This window comes from Pagrus major, chromosome 2, assembly GCF_040436345.1.
Source record: "Pagrus major chromosome 2, Pma_NU_1.0".
Classification (NCBI taxonomy): Eukaryota; Metazoa; Chordata; class Actinopteri; order Spariformes; family Sparidae; genus Pagrus; species Pagrus major.
Genome location: NC_133216.1, coordinates 19341417 through 19361764, shown reverse-complemented (window position 1 = coordinate 19361764; position 20348 = coordinate 19341417). Strand labels below are relative to the sequence as shown.

The 20348-nt window shown below is 39.6% G+C and overlaps 1 protein-coding gene and 10 non-coding genes across 11 annotated transcripts in view; 1 reads left to right on the top strand and 10 right to left on the bottom strand.

Moving 5' to 3' along the window:
• Window positions 1-20348, top strand: part of dync2h1 (dynein cytoplasmic 2 heavy chain 1) — a 116255-nt gene that overhangs the window by 60874 nt on the left and 35033 nt on the right. Inside the window, 5 exon segments of the mRNA XM_073495047.1 lie at window positions 3600-3665; window positions 3787-3837; window positions 3926-3979; window positions 5017-5148; window positions 5619-5691. Of these exon segments, the coding sequence (XP_073351148.1) occupies window positions 3600-3665; window positions 3787-3837; window positions 3926-3979; window positions 5017-5148; window positions 5619-5691 (376 nt within the window).
• Window positions 8720-8792, bottom strand: trnam-cau (transfer RNA methionine (anticodon CAU)). The gene has a single exon. It is a non-coding gene; the product is annotated as a tRNA-Met (tRNA).
• Window positions 9392-9464, bottom strand: trnam-cau (transfer RNA methionine (anticodon CAU)). The gene has a single exon. It is a non-coding gene; the product is annotated as a tRNA-Met (tRNA).
• Window positions 10237-10309, bottom strand: trnam-cau (transfer RNA methionine (anticodon CAU)). Its single transcript has one exon. It is a non-coding gene; the product is annotated as a tRNA-Met (tRNA).
• trnam-cau (transfer RNA methionine (anticodon CAU)) lies at window positions 11055-11127 on the bottom strand. Its single transcript has one exon. It is a non-coding gene; the product is annotated as a tRNA-Met (tRNA).
• trnam-cau (transfer RNA methionine (anticodon CAU)) lies at window positions 11871-11943 on the bottom strand. The gene has a single exon. It is a non-coding gene; the product is annotated as a tRNA-Met (tRNA).
• Window positions 12728-12800, bottom strand: trnam-cau (transfer RNA methionine (anticodon CAU)). The gene has a single exon. It is a non-coding gene; the product is annotated as a tRNA-Met (tRNA).
• On the bottom strand, window positions 13568-13640 carry trnam-cau (transfer RNA methionine (anticodon CAU)). Its single transcript has one exon. It is a non-coding gene; the product is annotated as a tRNA-Met (tRNA).
• trnam-cau (transfer RNA methionine (anticodon CAU)) lies at window positions 14384-14456 on the bottom strand. The gene has a single exon. It is a non-coding gene; the product is annotated as a tRNA-Met (tRNA).
• Window positions 16205-16277, bottom strand: trnam-cau (transfer RNA methionine (anticodon CAU)). Its single transcript has one exon. It is a non-coding gene; the product is annotated as a tRNA-Met (tRNA).
• trnam-cau (transfer RNA methionine (anticodon CAU)) lies at window positions 19986-20058 on the bottom strand. The gene has a single exon. It is a non-coding gene; the product is annotated as a tRNA-Met (tRNA).

Genomic DNA, 20348 nt, shown 5'->3' with positions numbered 1-20348 from the left:
CAACGGAGCAATCATTGCATCGATCAGGCAGTAAATGGTAAATGTAATTTCTCTGTCCTTTGTGTGTGTGTGTGTTTGTGTGTTGCCTCCATGGTAATGGAATTTTCAGTCAGAGTCAGAGTGGCTGTTTACTGCTGATCATGTCTATAGGCTATCTACCCAACACCTGCACACAAACACAAACACACGCACACATGCATATAGGCAGTAGCAAGCCCAGTCATTAGCAGAGAGGAAGCACTGGACTACATTATCATTGCTCCTGTCAACATCTGCGCTACAAGAGAGATAAATTCAAGGGGGACAGGAGAGAGGGTCCAATGAAAAGATAAAGGTGAATAATGAGCAAGAAAAAAATAGGATAGCACAAGGGGAGAAAGGAAGAAGAGGGTAAGGGAATCAAGATTAGAAAACATCATGATATATACATTTTTGGAGAAAGAAAACAAACCTCTCTCCCCACAGTTTTTGAACATCTGTATTTTTTATGTCAGCTGTTGGCATTCCTATTCTATAATTGTGTTAAATACATTCCACCACAAACACAACCGATTCAGCTTAATAAGGTATTGATTGAGCATCATAGCTGAGATAAAGAATCTCTACCAAATAGCCTATTGATTGTTGAACCTCTTATGAGCAAAGATTGTTCATTATTTTTGTATTTTTTATTGCTGTTAACGTCTTACTATATGAAAAAAAGAAAAGAGATGTTTTTATTTTGAACAGCTTTCATTTTGTCCAAATAATGTCCTGAAAGAGAATGTAGAGCCTGGATTTTGGCCCTTTAATATTAATTGAAGCTTAATGGTATTCTCTTAATTGATAGGGCAGTATATTTAAAGGAAAAATATGTGATTCATAAGGAATATGTTAACTTAGCAGGCAAGCAGATACTGTGCCATCCCATCATTTTGAACTGGTTTGGTCATACTTAATGTGGTTGATATTTAAATCATACATTATCTTAGCTTTATTGAATAAAAATACACTAACACTTCACAATCGCTAACTGTTTAAACCCTAAACCTAACCCATGCATAGCACCTTAGTAAATCCTGTTTTGGGAAATGTTTCTCCATAGAAAACATGCGACAATAACAATGTGAACGTTTTTCTTTTAACCACACTGTTGTACACAAGAGGGTTGTTCATGGAGGAGTTTATATGTTCAGAGTTGTAGACTGCTGAACTATCAAAGATGGAAAACAATTAGATTGTGTATCTGTTTGTGTTTAATGTACATGGATGTATATGTGCAAACGCTTGTTATGTTGGGTGTGTGTATGTGTGTGTGTCTCTCTGTGTATGTGTGACAATGTGGATGGATCTCTCGGGACATGCAGTAGTTTGAGTTGCAGTGATGTGCTGAAGTGTGACATGTTCCAGGTTGCACTGTCTACTGAGGTTCCTGTCCTGTCAGAGTGCCAGTATGACAGCAGTTCATACGAACACTCACAGACTTTTATCCTCATTGCTCTCTGTCACATACTGTATATACACACACACACACACACACACACACACACACACACACACACACACACAAAACACACAAAAAACCAGGACAGTGTTTCATTCTTTGTTTGATCCGTCATATCATATTGCTCAGCTCTCTCGGTTCAGCTGTGTGCACTGTCACTTCAAGGGCTGGAGTTGAACTTGGCAGCTTGGTGTAAATCATCCAGACATCGGATCAAGAGATGAACCGTGGAAAGGGTCGTAAAGAGGGCATGGTTGTAAAGAGCTTGGGTCCAAATGTAGCCTAAAGGTTAGCCTCACCACAGCTCAAGCTGGTTCTGCAGCTGTTGGTAAACGTACACAATGTAGTATTAGCTGACAGGCAGAGATGTGCTATGAAGGTTATTGAAGATGTTGAACTTGTAGAAATAAGGTTGTCTGACCATTTTAAATGGAAGAAAAAAATACTGGCTTAATAACTGGCAAATTATTTTCTGTTATGCCTTCTACAGAATAAAATTAACCCTGCTTTGATTTTGCGCTGACTGAGTCTTAATGTAACACACTACCTGACCCGTGTCAGATGCTCACGTCTTGTGTAAACAGCTTGATACAGGAATATTGTGGGTCATGTGGTTTGGTGTACAATGGTCCCAGCTTAGTCCTATGTTTGGAAACACAGGTTGAATTCAGGAGGCACAAGATTGGATTGCATTGGCAAATTGCACTGTGGCACTGTTTCTCATGTATGAATGAATGAAACCTTTATTGCCCCTAGGAGAACAAAGAGCATAAAAGAATATATGTACAAAAAAACCAAACACATAAAATAAAAGCATAAGCATCGTAAGCGTGTATCACTTTATTATTTTTGCTTGCAAGTACATAGTTTAAGGTGGATGTAAAAGACCACTGAGGGTCCAATTCATCTCAGTTGATGCTGCTGGTGCATGCTGTCTCTTTGGCTAATGGGTCTTAATCTCATCCAATGATGCTGTGATTCAGTAAGTGTTCAGTAAGCACATCTGAATGATTGTAGCCACTGTAGTTGCAAAAGAGGTTTTCTCATAGAGGCTACCATCTCCCTTATGTAGCTGAATTTTCAGCAACAATGCCTACATCTTGCAGCAGTAATAGCAGCTACCGTGAATAGCCAAACTGATTAGATTAACACAGTCATTTGACATTTTGCCACTTCACAAAACACAACATTGAGAAGAATTATCAAATTGCATGCCACTTCCAAATTGGTTGTCCTTGCCAGCCCGTTGTTAAGTACACAAAATGAAATTTACATAAATATACATGACCGGCACAGAAGCAGTGTGGCTGCATTTTAATGTGAATGTTATGTCTGTTATTAAGTTTGTTGAGTAAGTATTGTGGTTTTGGAGTAAAGATATCAGGATCAGTAATAATATGTGCTGCAACTCTAGAGGGAAGCAAGACATTAAATGAATGTTTCTGGAGGCCGTTCACACCACAGAAATTAATTTAAGTCGGGTATTAAAGGAGACGTACATTGAGTGTTTTTAGTTGTCAGAAAACCAGACAGGAAAATATGCTTGTGAAAAAAATATTCATTGTACAATTCATCATCTAATTGTATTGCTGTTTGTTGTGTGTGTTAATTTGTGTATATTTGCTATCTTTCCCACTGCTTTGTCTCTGTTTCTCCTCTTTCTGCCAAGTTCACTGTGTCCACTGGAGTGTCTTGGTCACTGTCTTTCCGTTTCTCTCTGTGGGTGGGAGCGGCGGGATAAGCATCTTGATTAGTGTCTGTTTCTGTTATCTCTCCCAAGAGGAAGAGAGAGAGGCAGGCACAGAGAGAGAGAAAGAGAGACAGAGAGAGAGAGAGAGAGGGAAAGAGATAGAGAGAGGGAGAGAGAGTGCAGGGATAATATAACCCGGGGCTTTTTTGTCAGTGTGTAGCAGCCCTTTACAAGCCCTTTAGTCAGGCAAGCTGAGCTGCATATCATGCAATGGGGCTATGAGTGTGTTTGCCCTCTGTCTAGAAGAGATGCTAACATATTGTGCTACCATGACTTTCTTTGGTTATAGTTGGGTTTTGAGCACGGCAAAGTAGCATGTTCCCATATGTGTATTAATCTCTCTTCCCTTCTTTCTCTCTGTCTCAGGCTGACCAGTTGATGTTTGCTATGCACTTTGTGAAAGGCATGCACCCAGAGCTCTTCCAGGAGAGCGTGAGTATCTTTGTAGATTTAGCATCTTCCTTTTTTTGGATTTCATCAGTGCTGAGGGACAATTTAAATAAGACATTTAAGCTTTGGACCTGTCAAAAGTTAACTGTACTCTTTGCTGTAGGAATGGGATGTCTTCACTGGAACCATCGTAGGGGAAATGTTTAAGAAAGAGGTAAGAATGCAGCTTTTTTTTATGAGAACAAGAAAACATTGTAATATTGTGTGTATGTACTTTAGTCACACCCCTCCTCTCCTCGCAGGAGTTCCCCTCTTGGATTGATCAGGAGAGGCATGGAGCAGTGGCCATTTTCAAAGTAAACACAATGATATAAACAGTGACGTACACATACATATCCACTCAGGAGCATTATATTTAGTCATTTTCAGGTGTGGCTGAGGTTGTGGCGGTTTTTGTCATTTTATGTAAGGTAAACAATCCTGATCATCCCAATAGAAATACATGTTCATAAAATGCATTCCTTGAAGTTTAAAATTTAAAGTATGTACAGGCATCACCAATATCACATGTTTAGTTGAAAGTAGTGCAAAATGTAATAGAAACAGATGGTTTTGAGCCCTCAACAATGGTTGTTTAACAGAAACTACCAAATGTGTTTCCATGTAACAAGTCACAGCATTAAACATAGAATTTGTACTGTTTAGCCTTGAAAAAGTGACTGTTAGGAACATAAGGGAGGATGACTTTCAGCATTATAATATGCTTATTACCAACTTTGACTTCCAAGAATTTTTATGTGATTTAGAAACTACTACTTTTGATAGTAGCCTATAATACAGTATATATAATCTCATTATTATCAGGTTATTTACCCATACATGTCACCATATTCCAATTTTTAATCCAAATATCAGTGATATCTGATATAACCTTTTTATTGGTAGCATGTAACTATATCGTTACCAAAATATTACTACATAAATTTCAGTCTTATATTACCTATTGTTAATACCAAGCTATTACCTGATAATTACTTTGGTAATTACATGGTCTTACCTAATTATTGCCTCTTTATTATCAAACTACTATTACCAGGTTATTACTGAGCTGTAATCTAAAGTGCTGCGACACACTCAACACAAAATATGTACATTATCACTCCATCCACTGCTTATGCAATGTGTGCAAAGTGCAACATCAATGCTTTATAGCGTAAACAGTCATTTTGGCATTTGGATTTTTTTTCCCCAGCCAGTAGATATCAATAATAGTTATAATGCATTATAAATTGAATCCCAGTAAAGTGGTCCTTACTGAGCTTAAGATTGGATCTACTTATCTACTTATGACCTGCCCTTCACCCTTTTTATTTTTGCCTTCCGTCTTTCACAGACTACATTCCCAGCCCTCTACCAGTCTCTGTGTTTGAGTGACTCAGACCTTTGGCTGTCCTTCTCGCAGAGCTCGCAGTGTGAACAGGAAATCCCATCGTCCATTGCCAAGAAGATTACTCCCTTCCAGCAGGTCAGCTTTCAATCAAAAACCATCAGCCAGATGGAACAACTTATCATTGTTTACAGAGTTTATAAAAAATCTGCACACCCTTAAAACAGTCTGGTTGTGTCTTCGAGTTCATCCCTTCACATGTGGTTTGAGTTTGAATTAAGATTTAAATAGTCTCATTTTAAAGCTCAAACAAGACAGAAGCCACTTTTCACTAAAGTCAATGCGCACGCTTCATTGTCAAACCAGTGAATGTACTCATTAACTTTGTGTCCTCAAAAACATAAATAAAAAAAAACATCTCTTAGCACTCTGAGAATTTTATAGGCTATGAATCCAAATTAGCCTTGTTCTTGTCAAAAGCTGTCTTTTTGGATATGAAATATTTTTGTTTGATATGAATGGGACTGACCTTCTGTTTAACATGTTTTTAATGGATATCTGTTGTTTCTTTCCTCCTGTGTTTATATTTTTCTCTTTGCTCTACCCAGCTGTTACTGGTTCAGGCAGTCAGACCGGACCGACTGCAGAGTGCCATGGCAGCATTTGCCACCCAGGCCCTGGGTAAGTGTTTCAAATCAGGGTTATGTTTTCTTTTATTATTACAATCAATGTTGCCTGGGTGGACTGGAGTTAAGCTCAATACCATTCTACTGTGGTGGACACAAATACCCATAAAAAACTATTATTATTTACAATGTCCCACTGTAAAACAACAAAAACAAAATCACATTCACGACTTATTCACGCTGCCCCCTGGGCACTGAGCCACTCTGGAAATGGGTCTCATCTTTATTGATATTTTACAAGGTTTCTCTTTCTTTGCTTCTTGCCTCTTGGTCAGACCAAGACAAGTGTTACGTTAATGAATATACACGTATCACTTCTTTTGAATACCTTTCAAGTGTAGTGCAGATGTCGCCAGAAAACAAACCAACAACACATACATTGCTTGAAATGATAAGCTGGAGCTGTGTTTTGTACAAAACAAGATAAGTATGATTAGCTTTTGAAAAATATGAGCAACATTTGTTTTTGTTTTGATAAAGGTTCAGTAAATCTTTGCCCTTCTGAGTTTGAGTAGGATTGCTTTGAATAATGAACTGTAAGCATCATGAATGACAAGATCCTCCTTTATCCTCTTTGGTATGGAAAGATTATTTTTCACAAGCACCTTCTGCCTTCACATTCCACTAAAGCAAAATGTTCTCAGACAAGGCTTTTATTCTGGAATTCTGAGCAATATTTCAAACATCAATGGTTTGATTTTTTTTTCTTGATAGTGTTCTCAATCCTTTCTCTTTATGGGTCTTTCATCACTGTGAGAATGCCACTGTCCTTGAGTAAATGCCACACACACAAACACATTTAAACACTTCTGGCTGCCTATTCTTGTTTCTCATTGTCTCGCTCTCCTACGCTAACACTAACACACAAACTACTATGCACTTACTCACACACATACACACATTCACACACACACACACACACACACACACACACACACACACACACACACACACACACACACAGTTATGATGTTGTTAGAGTGTGGTTAGCTTATTGTGCCTAATGAGCCCATTCATTCAGTCCAGATAATCCTAATGGCATGTTGGCTTCTGACTGCATTATCTGGGACGCTGCTAATTGGTGTCAGGTGAAACTAATATGCAGGTGTTAATATATGTGTATAAAGCTAATTTTCAGTTGTGTGTGCTGTGTGACAAGACATGCTAATTGAGTTCTGATGGTTTTTTTAGGTTCATAGGCACTGTCTGTGTTAGCTATGTAGGATTGTTTGTGTGAGTACGCACATTAATCTGTCTATCAAAATCTCAGCATTTGTTTGTGTGTGTGTGTTTTGGCCGTTTTGAGCTGCTCACTATCCAGTTAATCTCCGATGGCAAAAGTAATTTTCGAGACAGGTTAACTTGAAAGTTGAAAAATAAATGAATATGTATATAAACCGAAATTCTGAAGGGTTGTTACTCACAAGACCAATGTGAAAGAAATTTAAAATACATAATCCAAGTTGACCATCATGAAGCTTTCCTTGCATAGTAAATTCTAGACCTCTCTAATCACATTGTTAGAAATATTAAGTGGTCTTCCTAATACACTATTATAAAGGTTCATATCAACCTTTGTAACACAACATTTATAACTTAATTAAAGGTTTCTGTTTTAGTTGGTTTAATTTTGTATTTTGAATAAATGTGGCCTTCCAAATATACTGTTATAAAAGTTCATATCGACATTTGTAACATCTTAACACAAACATTATTATATAATAGAACATAATCATAGGTATCCAGTTCAATTTTGTATTTTTAATACAAGAACACACTCTTCATGTCCTTTACTATCTGGTCCTGCACCTGCCTTTGTCAGTCACACACCATACCCAATACATACATGCATTTTAAAGCCTTAGTTGGTGTGTTAACCTTGGGAAAATCTATGGACGCTAGTGTCTTTGCCATATAAATATTCATGAATGAATAAACAATGACTCAAGGCCAAACAATTCCTTATTTTAATGAGAAAACCACCCAATTTTAATTCTATTGTTCCAATAATGTTTGACACGTAAGTGAATCTGTAAGAGTTTGTGATGCCATCAAGTGACAGTGGTCCAGTGATATTGACGCGTTGTATCCTCAATTTATGTTTGAGGCTATGGCCAGTGTACTTTTGTTTGAATACTAAGATTACAGGCCATGACTAAAGAGCCACTGAAATTAAAGTACTTAGTAGATTTATTTGTCATTTTTTAAACAGCGTTAAAAAAAAGATTAGTGTTTGAGTCCTGCTACATCTATTTGGAGTGTTGAGGATGAGTTTAAGAGTCTCCCGGCCTGAGGCTCCATAGTCTGGTGGTATGGCAGCGGATACTTCTGTATCTTTTGCCAGATTGCAGCAGGGTGAACAGACTGTGGCTGGGGTGGGTGTAAGATGTGCACACAGCAGTCTCTGATTTCCTGTTGTTAAGTGAGACTCAGTCGCACCTCATCCACCTCAATCACGATTTGCACTTCTATGGAGCAGCGTCTCTATTTTAATTTTGCTCTATATTATTTATTGTTCCCATCTACGCGAGGATAGTAAAAATCACATTAAGCATGAGATATGATGGACCTCTGATTTTCAGAATTTGCTCAATGTTTTTCTGTTTCAATCAACTGGTACTTTATTTTCACCAACCCATCCTACACGTCTCCCCCATTGTGTTTTGTTGTCATCTGCCTTTAAAACACCTGCCCGTGTGAGGCTCAAACTCACAACCTTCAGATTGTGAGACAAGGGCTGTCACAGATGCAGTCAACAATGCCGAATGAATGTTGTGTATCCAAATACAAGTATTGAAGGACTAGGTCTTATAGCACATAACTGGTACAACACTTCCGACAGTTTGTATCTCCAATTTTCTACATCACTGGGACGAGATCAATTTTCTTTACAGACTGGTCCTTTGATTTTTGCAATCAGTTGTAAGTTTATTATTTTTATGCGAATCGACTGACAGGCTCAGTTCAACCTATGTACCACGTGTCTTCCATTGTGTTTTGTTGTCATCTGCCTTTAAAACACCTGCCCCGTGTGAGGATTGAACTCACGACCTTCAGATTATGAGACTGACGCGCTGCCTACTGCGCCAACGAGGCTCAAAAGTTGGAAATTGTCTTTGAGACGAGTTGCCACGATTGCATTTTTTAAACTCGGCGTCCTTATTGACTTTAGAGTTCACTTTTGACAAAAGAGGCCAAGTGCACGTTGAAGGAAACACAAGACTACGAATATAATTCCACCAAAGAAGTTGTAATACAGTGATGTGGTATGGTAGTCAGTTTCATCAGTGGTGAATGTGTGTGCATGAATGAGTGTAAGGTATGTGTCAGAGATTTACACTGCATAGCGTAAAACAAACAGAGATGAGCAGGAGACATGTTGGACTGAGAGCAGCTCTAGGACTATCACAGATGCACAACCAACAATGTTACAATACTGAAGGAATGCTGTAAAGTTTCCCAATACTAAGACTTTCAGCACATAACCGGTACAACACTTCTGTAGTTTGTGTCTCCAATATTCTACATCACTGGGATGAGATCAAATATCTGTAGAAATCTGGCCCACATGTAGCTTCTGTCAAATTCTTCGATTTGTCATTTTGATGGAAATCTACTGACAGGCTCAATTCAACCTATGTCTATGTACCACATGTCCCCCATTGTGTTTTGTTGTCATCTGCCTTCAAAACACCTGCCCCGTGTGAGGACTGAACTCACGACCTTCAGATTATGAGACTGACGCGCTGCCTACTGCGCCAACGAGGCTCATATTTGGCCTATTTTGAGTAAAACGAGTTGTCACAATTGCGATTGTCAAGTCTTTTTTTTTTCAAATATCTGTCTGTTGTACCAGAAAGGCAGTTAGAGCCCTTGTCACATATTAAAAGGTGAGCCAATCCATTCACATTGACAGTTCATTGCTGACCTTTTGACACAACAATTGATATAACAATCTTAACACGTCGTTTTGATTATTTATACGTTTTTAAAACTGGCCGTCCTCGTTGGCTTTAGAGTTGAATGTTGACAAACGAGGGCCAGTGCAAGTTTACGGAAAACAAGACTATGAATGTAATTCCAACAAAGCAGTTGTAATACAGTGATGTAGTCAGTTTCGTCGGTGGTGAATGTGTGTGCATGAATGATTGTAAGGTATGGTGTCAGAGATTCACGCTGCATAGTGTAAAACAAACAGAGACGAGCAGAAGAGATGCTGGACTGAGAGCAGCTCTAGGACTATCACAGATGCACAGCCAACAATATAACAATACCTACTGAATGTTGTAAAGTTTCCCAACACTAAGACTTACAGCACATAACCGGTACAACACTCCTGTAGTTTGTAGTTTGTGTCTCCAATATTCTACATCACTGGGACGTGATCAAATATCTGTAGAAATCTGGCCCACATGTAGCTTCTTCAATTTTTTTCAGGGGTGTGTTACTCAATTGTATGGAAATCTACCAACAGGCTGAATTCAACCTATGTACCACATGTCCCCCATTGTGTTTTGTTGTCACCTGCCTTTAAAACGCCTGCCTCGTGTGAGGATCGAAGTCACGGCCTTCAGATTATGAGACTGACACGCTGCCTACTGCACCAACGAGGCTCAAAAGTGGGAAATTGTCATTGAGATGAATTGCCACGATTGCAATTGTCAAGTCACGTGATTTTTTCAAACGTCTGCGTATTGTACCAGCTAGGCAGTTAGAGCACTTGTTGACCTTTTCACTCAACAATTGTCGAAGCGATCTTAACACGTCTACTTGATTACTTTTTACATTTTTTAAACTCTGCGTCCTTATTGACTTTAGAGTTCACTTTTGACAAAAGAGGCCAAGTGCACGTTGAAGGAAACACAAGACTACGAATATAATTCCACCAAAGAAGTTGTAATACAGTGATGTGGTATGGTAGTCAGTTTCATCAGTGGTGAATGTGTGTGCATGAATGAGTGTAAGGTATGGTGTCAGAGATTCACGCTGCAAAGCGTAAAACAAACAGAGATGAGCAGGAAAGATGCTGGACTGAGAGCAGCTCTAGGACTATCACAGATGCACAACCAACAATATTACAATACCTACTGAATGCTGTAAAGTTTCCCAATACTAAGACTTTCAGCACATAACCGCTACAACACTTCTGTAGTTTGTGTCTCCAATATTCTACATCACTGGGATGAGATCAAATATCTGTAGAAATCTGGCCCATATGTAGCTTCTGTCAGATTCTTCAAGTTTTTTTTCAGGGGTGTGTTATTCAATTGTATGGAAATCTACCAACAGGCTGAATTCAACCTATGTACCACGTGTCCCCCATTGTGTTGTGTTGTCGTCACCTGCCTTTAAAACACCTGCCTCGTGTGAGGATCGAACTCACGGCCTTCAGATTATGAGACTGACACGCTGCCTACTGCGCCAACGAGGCTCAAAAGTGGGAAATTGTCATTGAGACGAGTTGCCACGATTGCAATTGTCAAGTCACGTGATTTTTTCAAACGTCTGCGTATTGTACCAGCTAGGCAGTTAGAGCACTTGTTGACCTTCTCACTCAACAATTGTCGAAGCGATCTTAACAGGTCTACTTGATTACTTTTTACATTTTTTAAACTCGGCGTCCTTATTGACTTTAGAGTTCACTTTTGACAAAAGAGGCCAGGTGCACGTTGAAGGAAACACAAGACTACGAATATAATTCCACCAAAGAAGTTGTAATACAGTGATGTGGTATGGTAGTCAGTTTCATCAGTGGTGAATGTGTGTGCATGAATGAGTGTAAGGTATGGTGTCAGAGATTCACACTGCAAAGCGTAAAACAAACAGAGATGAGCAGGAAAGATGCTGGACTGAGAGCAGCTCTAGGACTATCACAGATGCACAACCAACAATATTACAATACCTACTGAATGCTGTAAAGTTTCCCAATACTAAGACTTTCAGCACATAACCGGTACAACACTTCTGTAGTTTGTGTCTCCAATATTCTACATCACTGGGATGAGATCAAATATCTGTAGAAATCTGGCCCACATGTAGCTTCTGTCAGATTCTTCGATTTGTGCTATCAGGGGTGTGTTTGTCATTTTTATGGAAATCTACTGACAGGCTCAATTTGACCTATGTACCACGTGTCCCCCATTGTGTTTTGTTGTCATCTGCCTTCAAAACACATGCCCCGTGTGAGGATTGAACTCACGACCTTCAGATTATGAGACTGACGCGCTGCCTACTGCGCCAACGAGGCTCATATTTGGCCTATTTTGAGTTAAAGGAGTTGTCACAATTGCAATTGTCAAGTCATTTTCTTTTCAAATATCTGTCTATTGTACCAGCAAGGCAGTTAGAACCCTTGTCACATATTAAAATATGAGCCAATCCAGTCACATTGACAGTTCATTGCTGACCTTTTGAAACAACAATTGATGTAACAATCTTACCACGTCTACTTGATTATTTTATACATTTTTAAAACTCACCGCCCTCATTGGCTTTAGAGTTGACTGTTGACAAACGAGGGCCAGTGCAAGTTTACGGAAAACAAGACTACGAATGTTATTCCAACAGATAAGTTGTAACACAGTGATGTAGTCAGTTTCATCAGTGGTGAATGTGTGTGCATGAATGAGTGTAAGGTATGGTGTAAGAGATTTACGCTGCATAGCGTAAAACAAACAGACGAGCAGCAGACATGCTGGACTGAGAGCAGCTCTAGGACTATCACAGATGCACAACCAACAATGTTACAATACTGAAGAAATGCTGTAAAGTTTCCCAATACTAAGACTTTCAGCACATAACCGGTACAACACTTCTGTAGTTTGTAGTTTGTGTCTCCAATATTCTACATCACTGGGATGAGATCAAATATCTGTAGAAATCTGGCCCACATGTAGCTTCTGTCAAATTCTTCGATTTGTGCTATCAGGGGTGTGTTTGTCATTTTTATGGAAATCTACTGACAGGCTCAATTTGACCTATGTACCACGTGTCCCCCATTGTGTTTTGTTGTCATCTGCCTTCAAAACACCTGCCCCGTGTGAGGATTGAACTCACGACCTTCAGATTATGAGACTGACGCGCTGCCTACTGCGCCAACGAGGCTCATATTTGGCATATTTTGAGTAAAACAAGTTGTCACATTTGGAATTGTCAAGTCATTTTTTTTTCAAATATCTGTCTATTGTACCAGCAAGGCAGTTAGAGCCCTTGTCACATATTAAAAGGTGAGCCAATCCATTCACATTGACAGTTCATTGCTGACCTTTTGACACAACAATTGATATAACAATCTTAACACGTCGTCTTGATTATTTATACGTTTTTAAAACTGACCGTCCTCGTTGGCTTTAGAGTTGACTGTTGACAAACGAGGGCCAGTGCAAGTTTACGGAAAACAAGACTATGAATGTAATTCCAACAAAGCAGTTGTAATACAGTGATGTAGTCAGTTTCGTCGGTGGTGAATGTGTGTGCATGAATGATTGTAAGGTATGGTGTCAGAGATTCACGCTGCATAGTGTAAAACAAACAGAGACGAGCAGAAGAGATGCTGGACTGAGAGCAGCTCTAGGACTATCACAGATGCACAGCCAACAATGTAACAATACCTACTGAATGTTGTAAAGTTTCCCAACACTCAGACTTACAGCACATAACCGGTACAACACTCCTGTAGTTTGTAGTTTGTGTCTCCAATATTCTTCAAATATCTGTAGAAATCTGGCCCATATGTAGCTTCTGTCAGATTCTTCAAGTTTTTTTTCAGGGGTGTGTTATTCAATTGTATGGAAATCTACCAACAGGCTGAATTCAACCTATGTACCACGTGTCCCCCATTGTGTTGTGTTGTCACCTGCCTTTAAAACACCTGCCTCGTGTGAGGATCGAACTCACGGCCTTCAGATTATGAGACTGACACGCTGCCTACTGCGCCAACGAGGCTCGAAAGTGGGAAATGGTCATTGAGACGAGTTGCCACGATTGCAATTGTCAAGTCACGTGATTTTTTCAAACGTCTGCGTATTGTACCAGCTAGGCAGTTAGAGCACTTGTTGACCTTTTCACTCAACAATTGTCGAAGCGATCTTAACACGTCTACTTGATTACTTTTTACATTTTTTAAACTCGGCGTCCTTATTGACTTTAGAGTTCACTTTTGACAAAAGAGGCCAAGTGCATGTTGAAGGAAACACAAGACTACGAATATAATTCCACCAAAGAAGTTGTAATACAGTGATGTGGTATGGTAGTCAGTTTCATCAGTGGTGAATGTGTGTGCATGAATGAGTGTAAGGTATGGTGTCAGAGATCCACGCTGCAAAGCGTAAAACAAACAGAGATGAGCAGGAAAGATGCTGGACTGAGAGCAGCTCTAGGACTATCACAGATGCACAACCAACAATATTACAATACCTACTGAATGCTGTAAAGTTTCCCAATACTAAGACTTTCAGCACATAACCGGTACAACACTTCTGTAGTTTGTGTCTCCAATATTCTACATCACTGGGATGAGATCAAATATCTGTAGAAATCTAGCCCACATGTAGCTCCTGTCAGATTCTTCGATTTGTGCTATCAGGGGTGTGTTTGTCATTTTTATGGAAATCTACTGACAGGCTCAATTTGACCTATGTACCACGTGTCCCCCATTGTGTTTTGTTGTCATCTGCCTTTAAAACACATGCCCCGTGTGAGGATTGAACTCACGACCTTCAGATTATGAGACTGACGCGCTGCCTACTGCGCCAACGAGGCTCATATTTGGCATATTTCGAGTAAAACGAGTTGTGACATTTGCAATTGTCAAGTCGTGTTTTTTTAAAATATCACAGATGCACAGCCAACAATTTAACAATACCTACTGAATGTGTATTTGTAAAAATTCCAAGTTAAAGCTATGATCTACGATTTGAAAGATTGGTCATTATTATTAACATTATTTAGATGGTGGTTATGGCCTAATAGTACGACCTAGACAATGTGAAGAGTAAAAGGAACCAAATAAATCCATTCTCTCTAGCGCCTGCAAAACTGAAAAGAAATTGACCAATAGGAGCCATGCGGCCCGCAAGGCTCCTATTGGTCAATTTTCCCATCCAATCTCCTCACTCACTCTCTTGCTCCTGGTCACATCTCGTCCCAACCCACTTCCGCATTTGAAACTACAAGGGAAAACAGAGCGACAGTAGCAATCGGCCTCTGCTTGCCCCACCGGAAAAGGCTGAAAGAAAGTGCAAGTCTGTCACTGAAAAGGCAGACACAAAGCGGAGATGAGGGCTCAAACCCGAGTAAACATTGGGTCATCGTTTGAACGGTGGCGAAAGCTCCGTGAAGATATGGACCTGAAAAGTGATGCTGATACAGCGGAGTTTCTGTTGAACAGGTAATCTTTCGTCTTTATTGTGGATGTTGTGAGAGATAACTTTTATGCCGATGCTGGCTTATGACTGTGAAAGTTGCTGTTAGTTTTTTCCGTGTTATTAGACGGCGTCGAAACAATTTCTGTCTCTGCAATATTGTCAACACTTGTTTACTTGTTTGACGGAGACGTTAGCCTCTATGTTAGCATTGTAAGCTAAAATTGCTATCATGTTTACACCAAATCAGCCTATTTATTTGCTCGTGGCAGCTAAATGAAGCAGCAAGTAATGCAAGTAAGATGAACGAAAACCCCTCCGCTTCGCGTTGGGGTTTCATTCATCCTGTCTGGATTTATTTTTCCATAACAACCTCACTACTCAACTGTTTTGCTAACCCTCCTCCCGGTCTTGTCCATTTGTTTTTTTAACGAAGCCTTTGTTAAATCAATGTGATGGATTATCATATACGCGTTACGATGTGTGTATTTGTGTGGTCTTATCTGTCATAAACAAGAGATTACGGTTTACGGGGCACGTTTGTGTCGCGGTCGTGGTGCTAACGATTCTAATGACGTTACGCTAGCTTGGCTGTGGAGCTTAGCTGTGGACATGGTAATGACTTACAAGATTTACGTTAGTTTCAACGTGCATTGTAATAACTTTACCTGTGACTCCGACATCGTTACTCCGCATTCAAAGTTGACGCCGTATTTGGTTTCGTATTTGTTGCTCTTGTTGCGGGGGGGGGCTCCGAGGGGAGAGCGATACGAGCTCGGAGGGGAGGGATTAAGGAGCACAGAGGGGGGGTGTGTGTGTGTGTGTGTGGGGGGGGGGGGTGCTTTTTTCAAATCTTTCTCAGATCGTAGACCATAGCTTTAAGTTCAAGTATTGAAAAACTAAGACTTACAGAACATAACTTGTACAACACTCTTGACAGTTTGTGTCTCCAGCATTCTACATCACTGACATCAGATCAAATATCTGTAGAAATCTGGCTCACATGTAGCTTCTGTCAGGTTCTTCGATTTTTGCAATCGATTGTGTGTTTGTCATTTTTATGGAAATTCACCGACAGGCTCAGTTCAACCTATGCACCATGTGTCTCCCCCATTGTTTTTTGTTGTCATCTGCCTTTAAAACACCTGCCCCGTGTGAGGATTGAACTCACGACCTTCAGATTATGAGACTGACGCGCTGCCTACTGCGCCAACGAGGCTCAAATTTTGGATATTGTCATTGAGACAAGTTGCCACAATTGCAATTGTCAAGTCGCATGATTTTTTTCAAATTTCTGCTTACTGTACCAGCTAGGCAGTTAGAGCACTTGTTGATCATTTCACTCAACAGTTGATGTAACAATCTTACCACGTCGCCTTTATTATTTTATACATTTTTAAAACTTTGGCGTCCTCAATGGCTTTAGAGTTGACTGTTGACAAACGAGGGCCAGTGCAAGTTGAGTGAACGCAAGACTACGAATGTTATTCCAACAAATAAGTTGTAATACAGTGATGTAGTCAGTTTCATCAGTGGTGAATGTGTGTGCATGAATGAGTGTAAGGTATGGTGTCAGAGATTCACACTGCATAGTGTAAAAGAAACAGAGACGAGCAGAAGAGATGCTTGACTGAGAGCAGCTCTAGGACTATCACAGATGCACAGCCAACAATGTAACAATACCTACTGAATGTTGTAAAGTTTCCCAACACTAAGACTTACAGCACATAACCGGTACAACACTTCTGTAGTTTGTGTCTCCAATATTCTACATCACTGGGACGTGATCAAATATCTGTAGAAATCTGGCCCACATGTAGCTTCTTCAATTTTTTTCAGGGGTGTGTTTGTCAATTTTATGGAAATCTACCAACAGGCTGAATTCAACCTATGTACCACGTGTCCCCCATTGTGTTTTGTTGTCATCTGCCTTTAAAACACCTGCCTCGTGTGAGGCAACTGTGGGCAACTGTCATTGAGACGAGTTGCCACGATTGCAATTGTCAAGTCGCATGATTTTTTTCAAACGTCTGCGTATTGTACCAGCTAGGCAGTTAGAGCACTTGTTGACCTTTTCACTTAACAATTGATGTAACAATCTTACCACGTCGCCTTGATTATTTTATACATTTTTAAAACTCGCCGTCCTCATTGGCTTTAGAGTTGACTGTTGACAAACAAGGCACGTTGAAGGAAACACAAGACTACGAATATAAAGCGCCTGCCCCGTGTAAGGCTCGAACTCATAAATTCCAAATTATGAGATTGACGCGCTCACATGGGGCCATTTTCCTTATCCTCCTGCCTTGACTACTTAAATGTTTAATGCTTTAAGTCAATTTTTCTGATCATACTTATTCTAATTATTCCATCACTAAGATTTTTTCTCCATAGTTTTGTTCAGACTGGTTTCATTTCTCTGCCAGAAGGTAAGCAGATAGGGAGGACACCAGAACTTTGGAGGCCTACACACAGCAGATCATAAGCGACATAAAACAGGTACATGTTAGTCAGGCAGTGATGGATTGATGCAGTAACTTTTACTGATAATGTCTCAACATTTAGATGGTATGATAGATACCTTTTTTCATCCTTTTCTACTAAAATTTAGACATCCAGTAGCTTTTCACAACCAATACAACACACCACTACACACAAGTTTATGTAAAAATTAAACAATAATGCTAAAAATAGGAGTGAAAACATGAATTATAATACACCAGTGAAGTGATAATCTAGCCACCAGACCTACCACAGAGAGTTCTCACTATGATAGAGTATGTGCTAATGGAGGTCGTGCAAATGGAAGGTGATACACAGTGCAGATATTGCAAATGTAAGGTGATTATTATGTAAAAGCAGGGCAAGAATAATGATTACTGTCGATGATATAAAATGCAAATTCAAGATTAAAAATGTCAACAAATAGAAATACAGATTGTGCGTAAGGCTGACTGACAAAACCAGTAGCTGATTACTGTGCACAATAGAAGACACTCATCTGAGGATATATGACTTTGCAGCATACTAAAGATAAACATTTTACCGAGTGGCTCCTCGTTTTCTTTTTTTTCCATTTACCTGTTGTGCTATTTATCCATCTAGATTGTTTTTGGTGTGAGTTGCCAGGTTTTCAACATATCATCAGAGATGTCTGCCTTCCCTCTAATATTATGGAACTGGATTTTGGTTAGGGTGTTCAAAGTGCCACATAAATCACAAAAGTACATTTGAAAAGCTCAACAGCAATGTCTTCTTACAGAAATCATGATCTGGCAGGGCAGCTTTGTCCCATATCTTTTTATTATCTTTTCTACCAGTTGTAACATGAAAATGGAGCATGGCGAACGGACATTGGTGGAAAAGCACTGCACAGATGTTGTTCATAACCAAGAAAAATGGTTGTTTACTTTAAGGTGCAGGGAGTTCCCATTACTCTCCCGCAAAATAATGTTTACCCCCAAAAAGGCAATCATATACTTAAATTATAATTACAATTATCTATTTTTATTTGACTTCAGTTTGTCTTCTTCTTGCCTAAAAGAAGAGGCAGTCATTTGAATGATTAGAGAAGAGACAACTGGGCTATGTGAGGATTTGGCTCTGGACAGTCTCACATTTTGGGAGGGAACACTGAGTAACAGCAGCTTTAAATAGCGCTCTTTACTCTGGAGATTCATTTTAACTGGCATTTATCACACAAGTGTCATCTGCACTTCATGTGCAGCTCTTTTGCAGCTCTTGGTGCAAAAGAAATACTTGAATTTACCTACAGAAATGCAGTTTTTTATATTTCTTATATTTAAGTTTTATTTTTAGTAACTGTTAATAAAGCACATATGTAGACACATAAGGTGGAAACATTGCCAGCTGCTGTCCTTGCTTTTAACTTATATTTAAGTTTTATTGTTAGTAACTGTTAATAAAGCACATATGTAGACACATAAGGTGGAAACATTGCCAGCTGCTGTCCTTGCTTTTAACAATTCAAAACAATTCTTTCATGTCAGTACAACAAGTACAAGTGCTTCAGTTAGTCTCTGTGGTAGGTTGATACTGGTATACAAAAGCACAATGAAATGGGTTTGACATCACCTGCAACTGACAGGGAAAAAAATGTAATTAAGAAGCAGGAGAGGGCCTCCTACCCACTAGTATACATCTCACGTTTCAAGCTCCACCTGATCTTCCATGACTGGTGATGCCATTCTTCACAGAATTGATTTGTCAGAAGGTGGTGCTTTTATACACCTTGATCTGTTATCTTGAACATATCATGCTCCGGAGCAGGTTAGGTATGCAACATAAGGTACCATGGTGATGTGCCCCGGTAAGAAGTGAACCAACATCCTAACCCTGAAAACCCGGGGTTAAACCTGAAGTTACCTCGCTAACACCAAATCCTGCCTCGTAGTACAGGTCTCAGGAAATTAAGTACAGATGTCACAGTTGCAAATATAGCTTAGCATCCGCATTCTTTGAAACTAATTGCCTGTAGTTTCAGTGTAGTATTTTTCTCAACCCTCATATAGTTTCACAAATATTGTTAGTCGGACATTCAAAAGAGCCCCAGCGGAAAATTGCATTTCTAAGTGACGGATGAAAGGCAGAAAATATAGACAGAGAGAGAGAGCTCTTTGGTGAGCCAGAGAAGTATGACTGCTTTTCTGCCTACTGATACGGAAGCTCTATTGACTGAAACTCAGTTTCAGCTGTTGTGCAGCTGCTCCAGAGTGCTAATAATAATACTGGCTCATTGAGGGTGACACTCCAGTCCTTGTGTGCCTTTCTGTATTTCTGCATGTGTGTCGATCAGCCAATTTATCCACCTTTGACAGTGTGTATTATATTTGCATATTTAACTGTGTCATATCATTTTCCATTTGTCCTCTTTTGTCTCCATGTACTTTTTTATGTTAAAAACACCTGCCCCATGTGAGGCTTGAACTCACGACCTTCAGATTATGAGACTGACGCGCTGCCTACTGCGCCAACAAGGCTGTAGGAACACTGTACTAATGGGAGAACTCCATGCCAAAATATTCCATTCCACTCCAAACAACCATTCACGATGACACTTCACCTTTTGCGCGCATTTCTTTGTGTGTGTTTGTGTGTTTCATCTGTGGCTCACTATCTTATTCTTCAAAGGTACGTGTCCACGTTTCCATATGAGCGAATTCTTTGAAAGCACAATCGTCACATCTTTGTCTCTCCTCGTTTTTCGGTGGGCAAGCTCTAATAAAACACACATGCACACTATCCTGATGAAGAGACAGCTCTCACACTC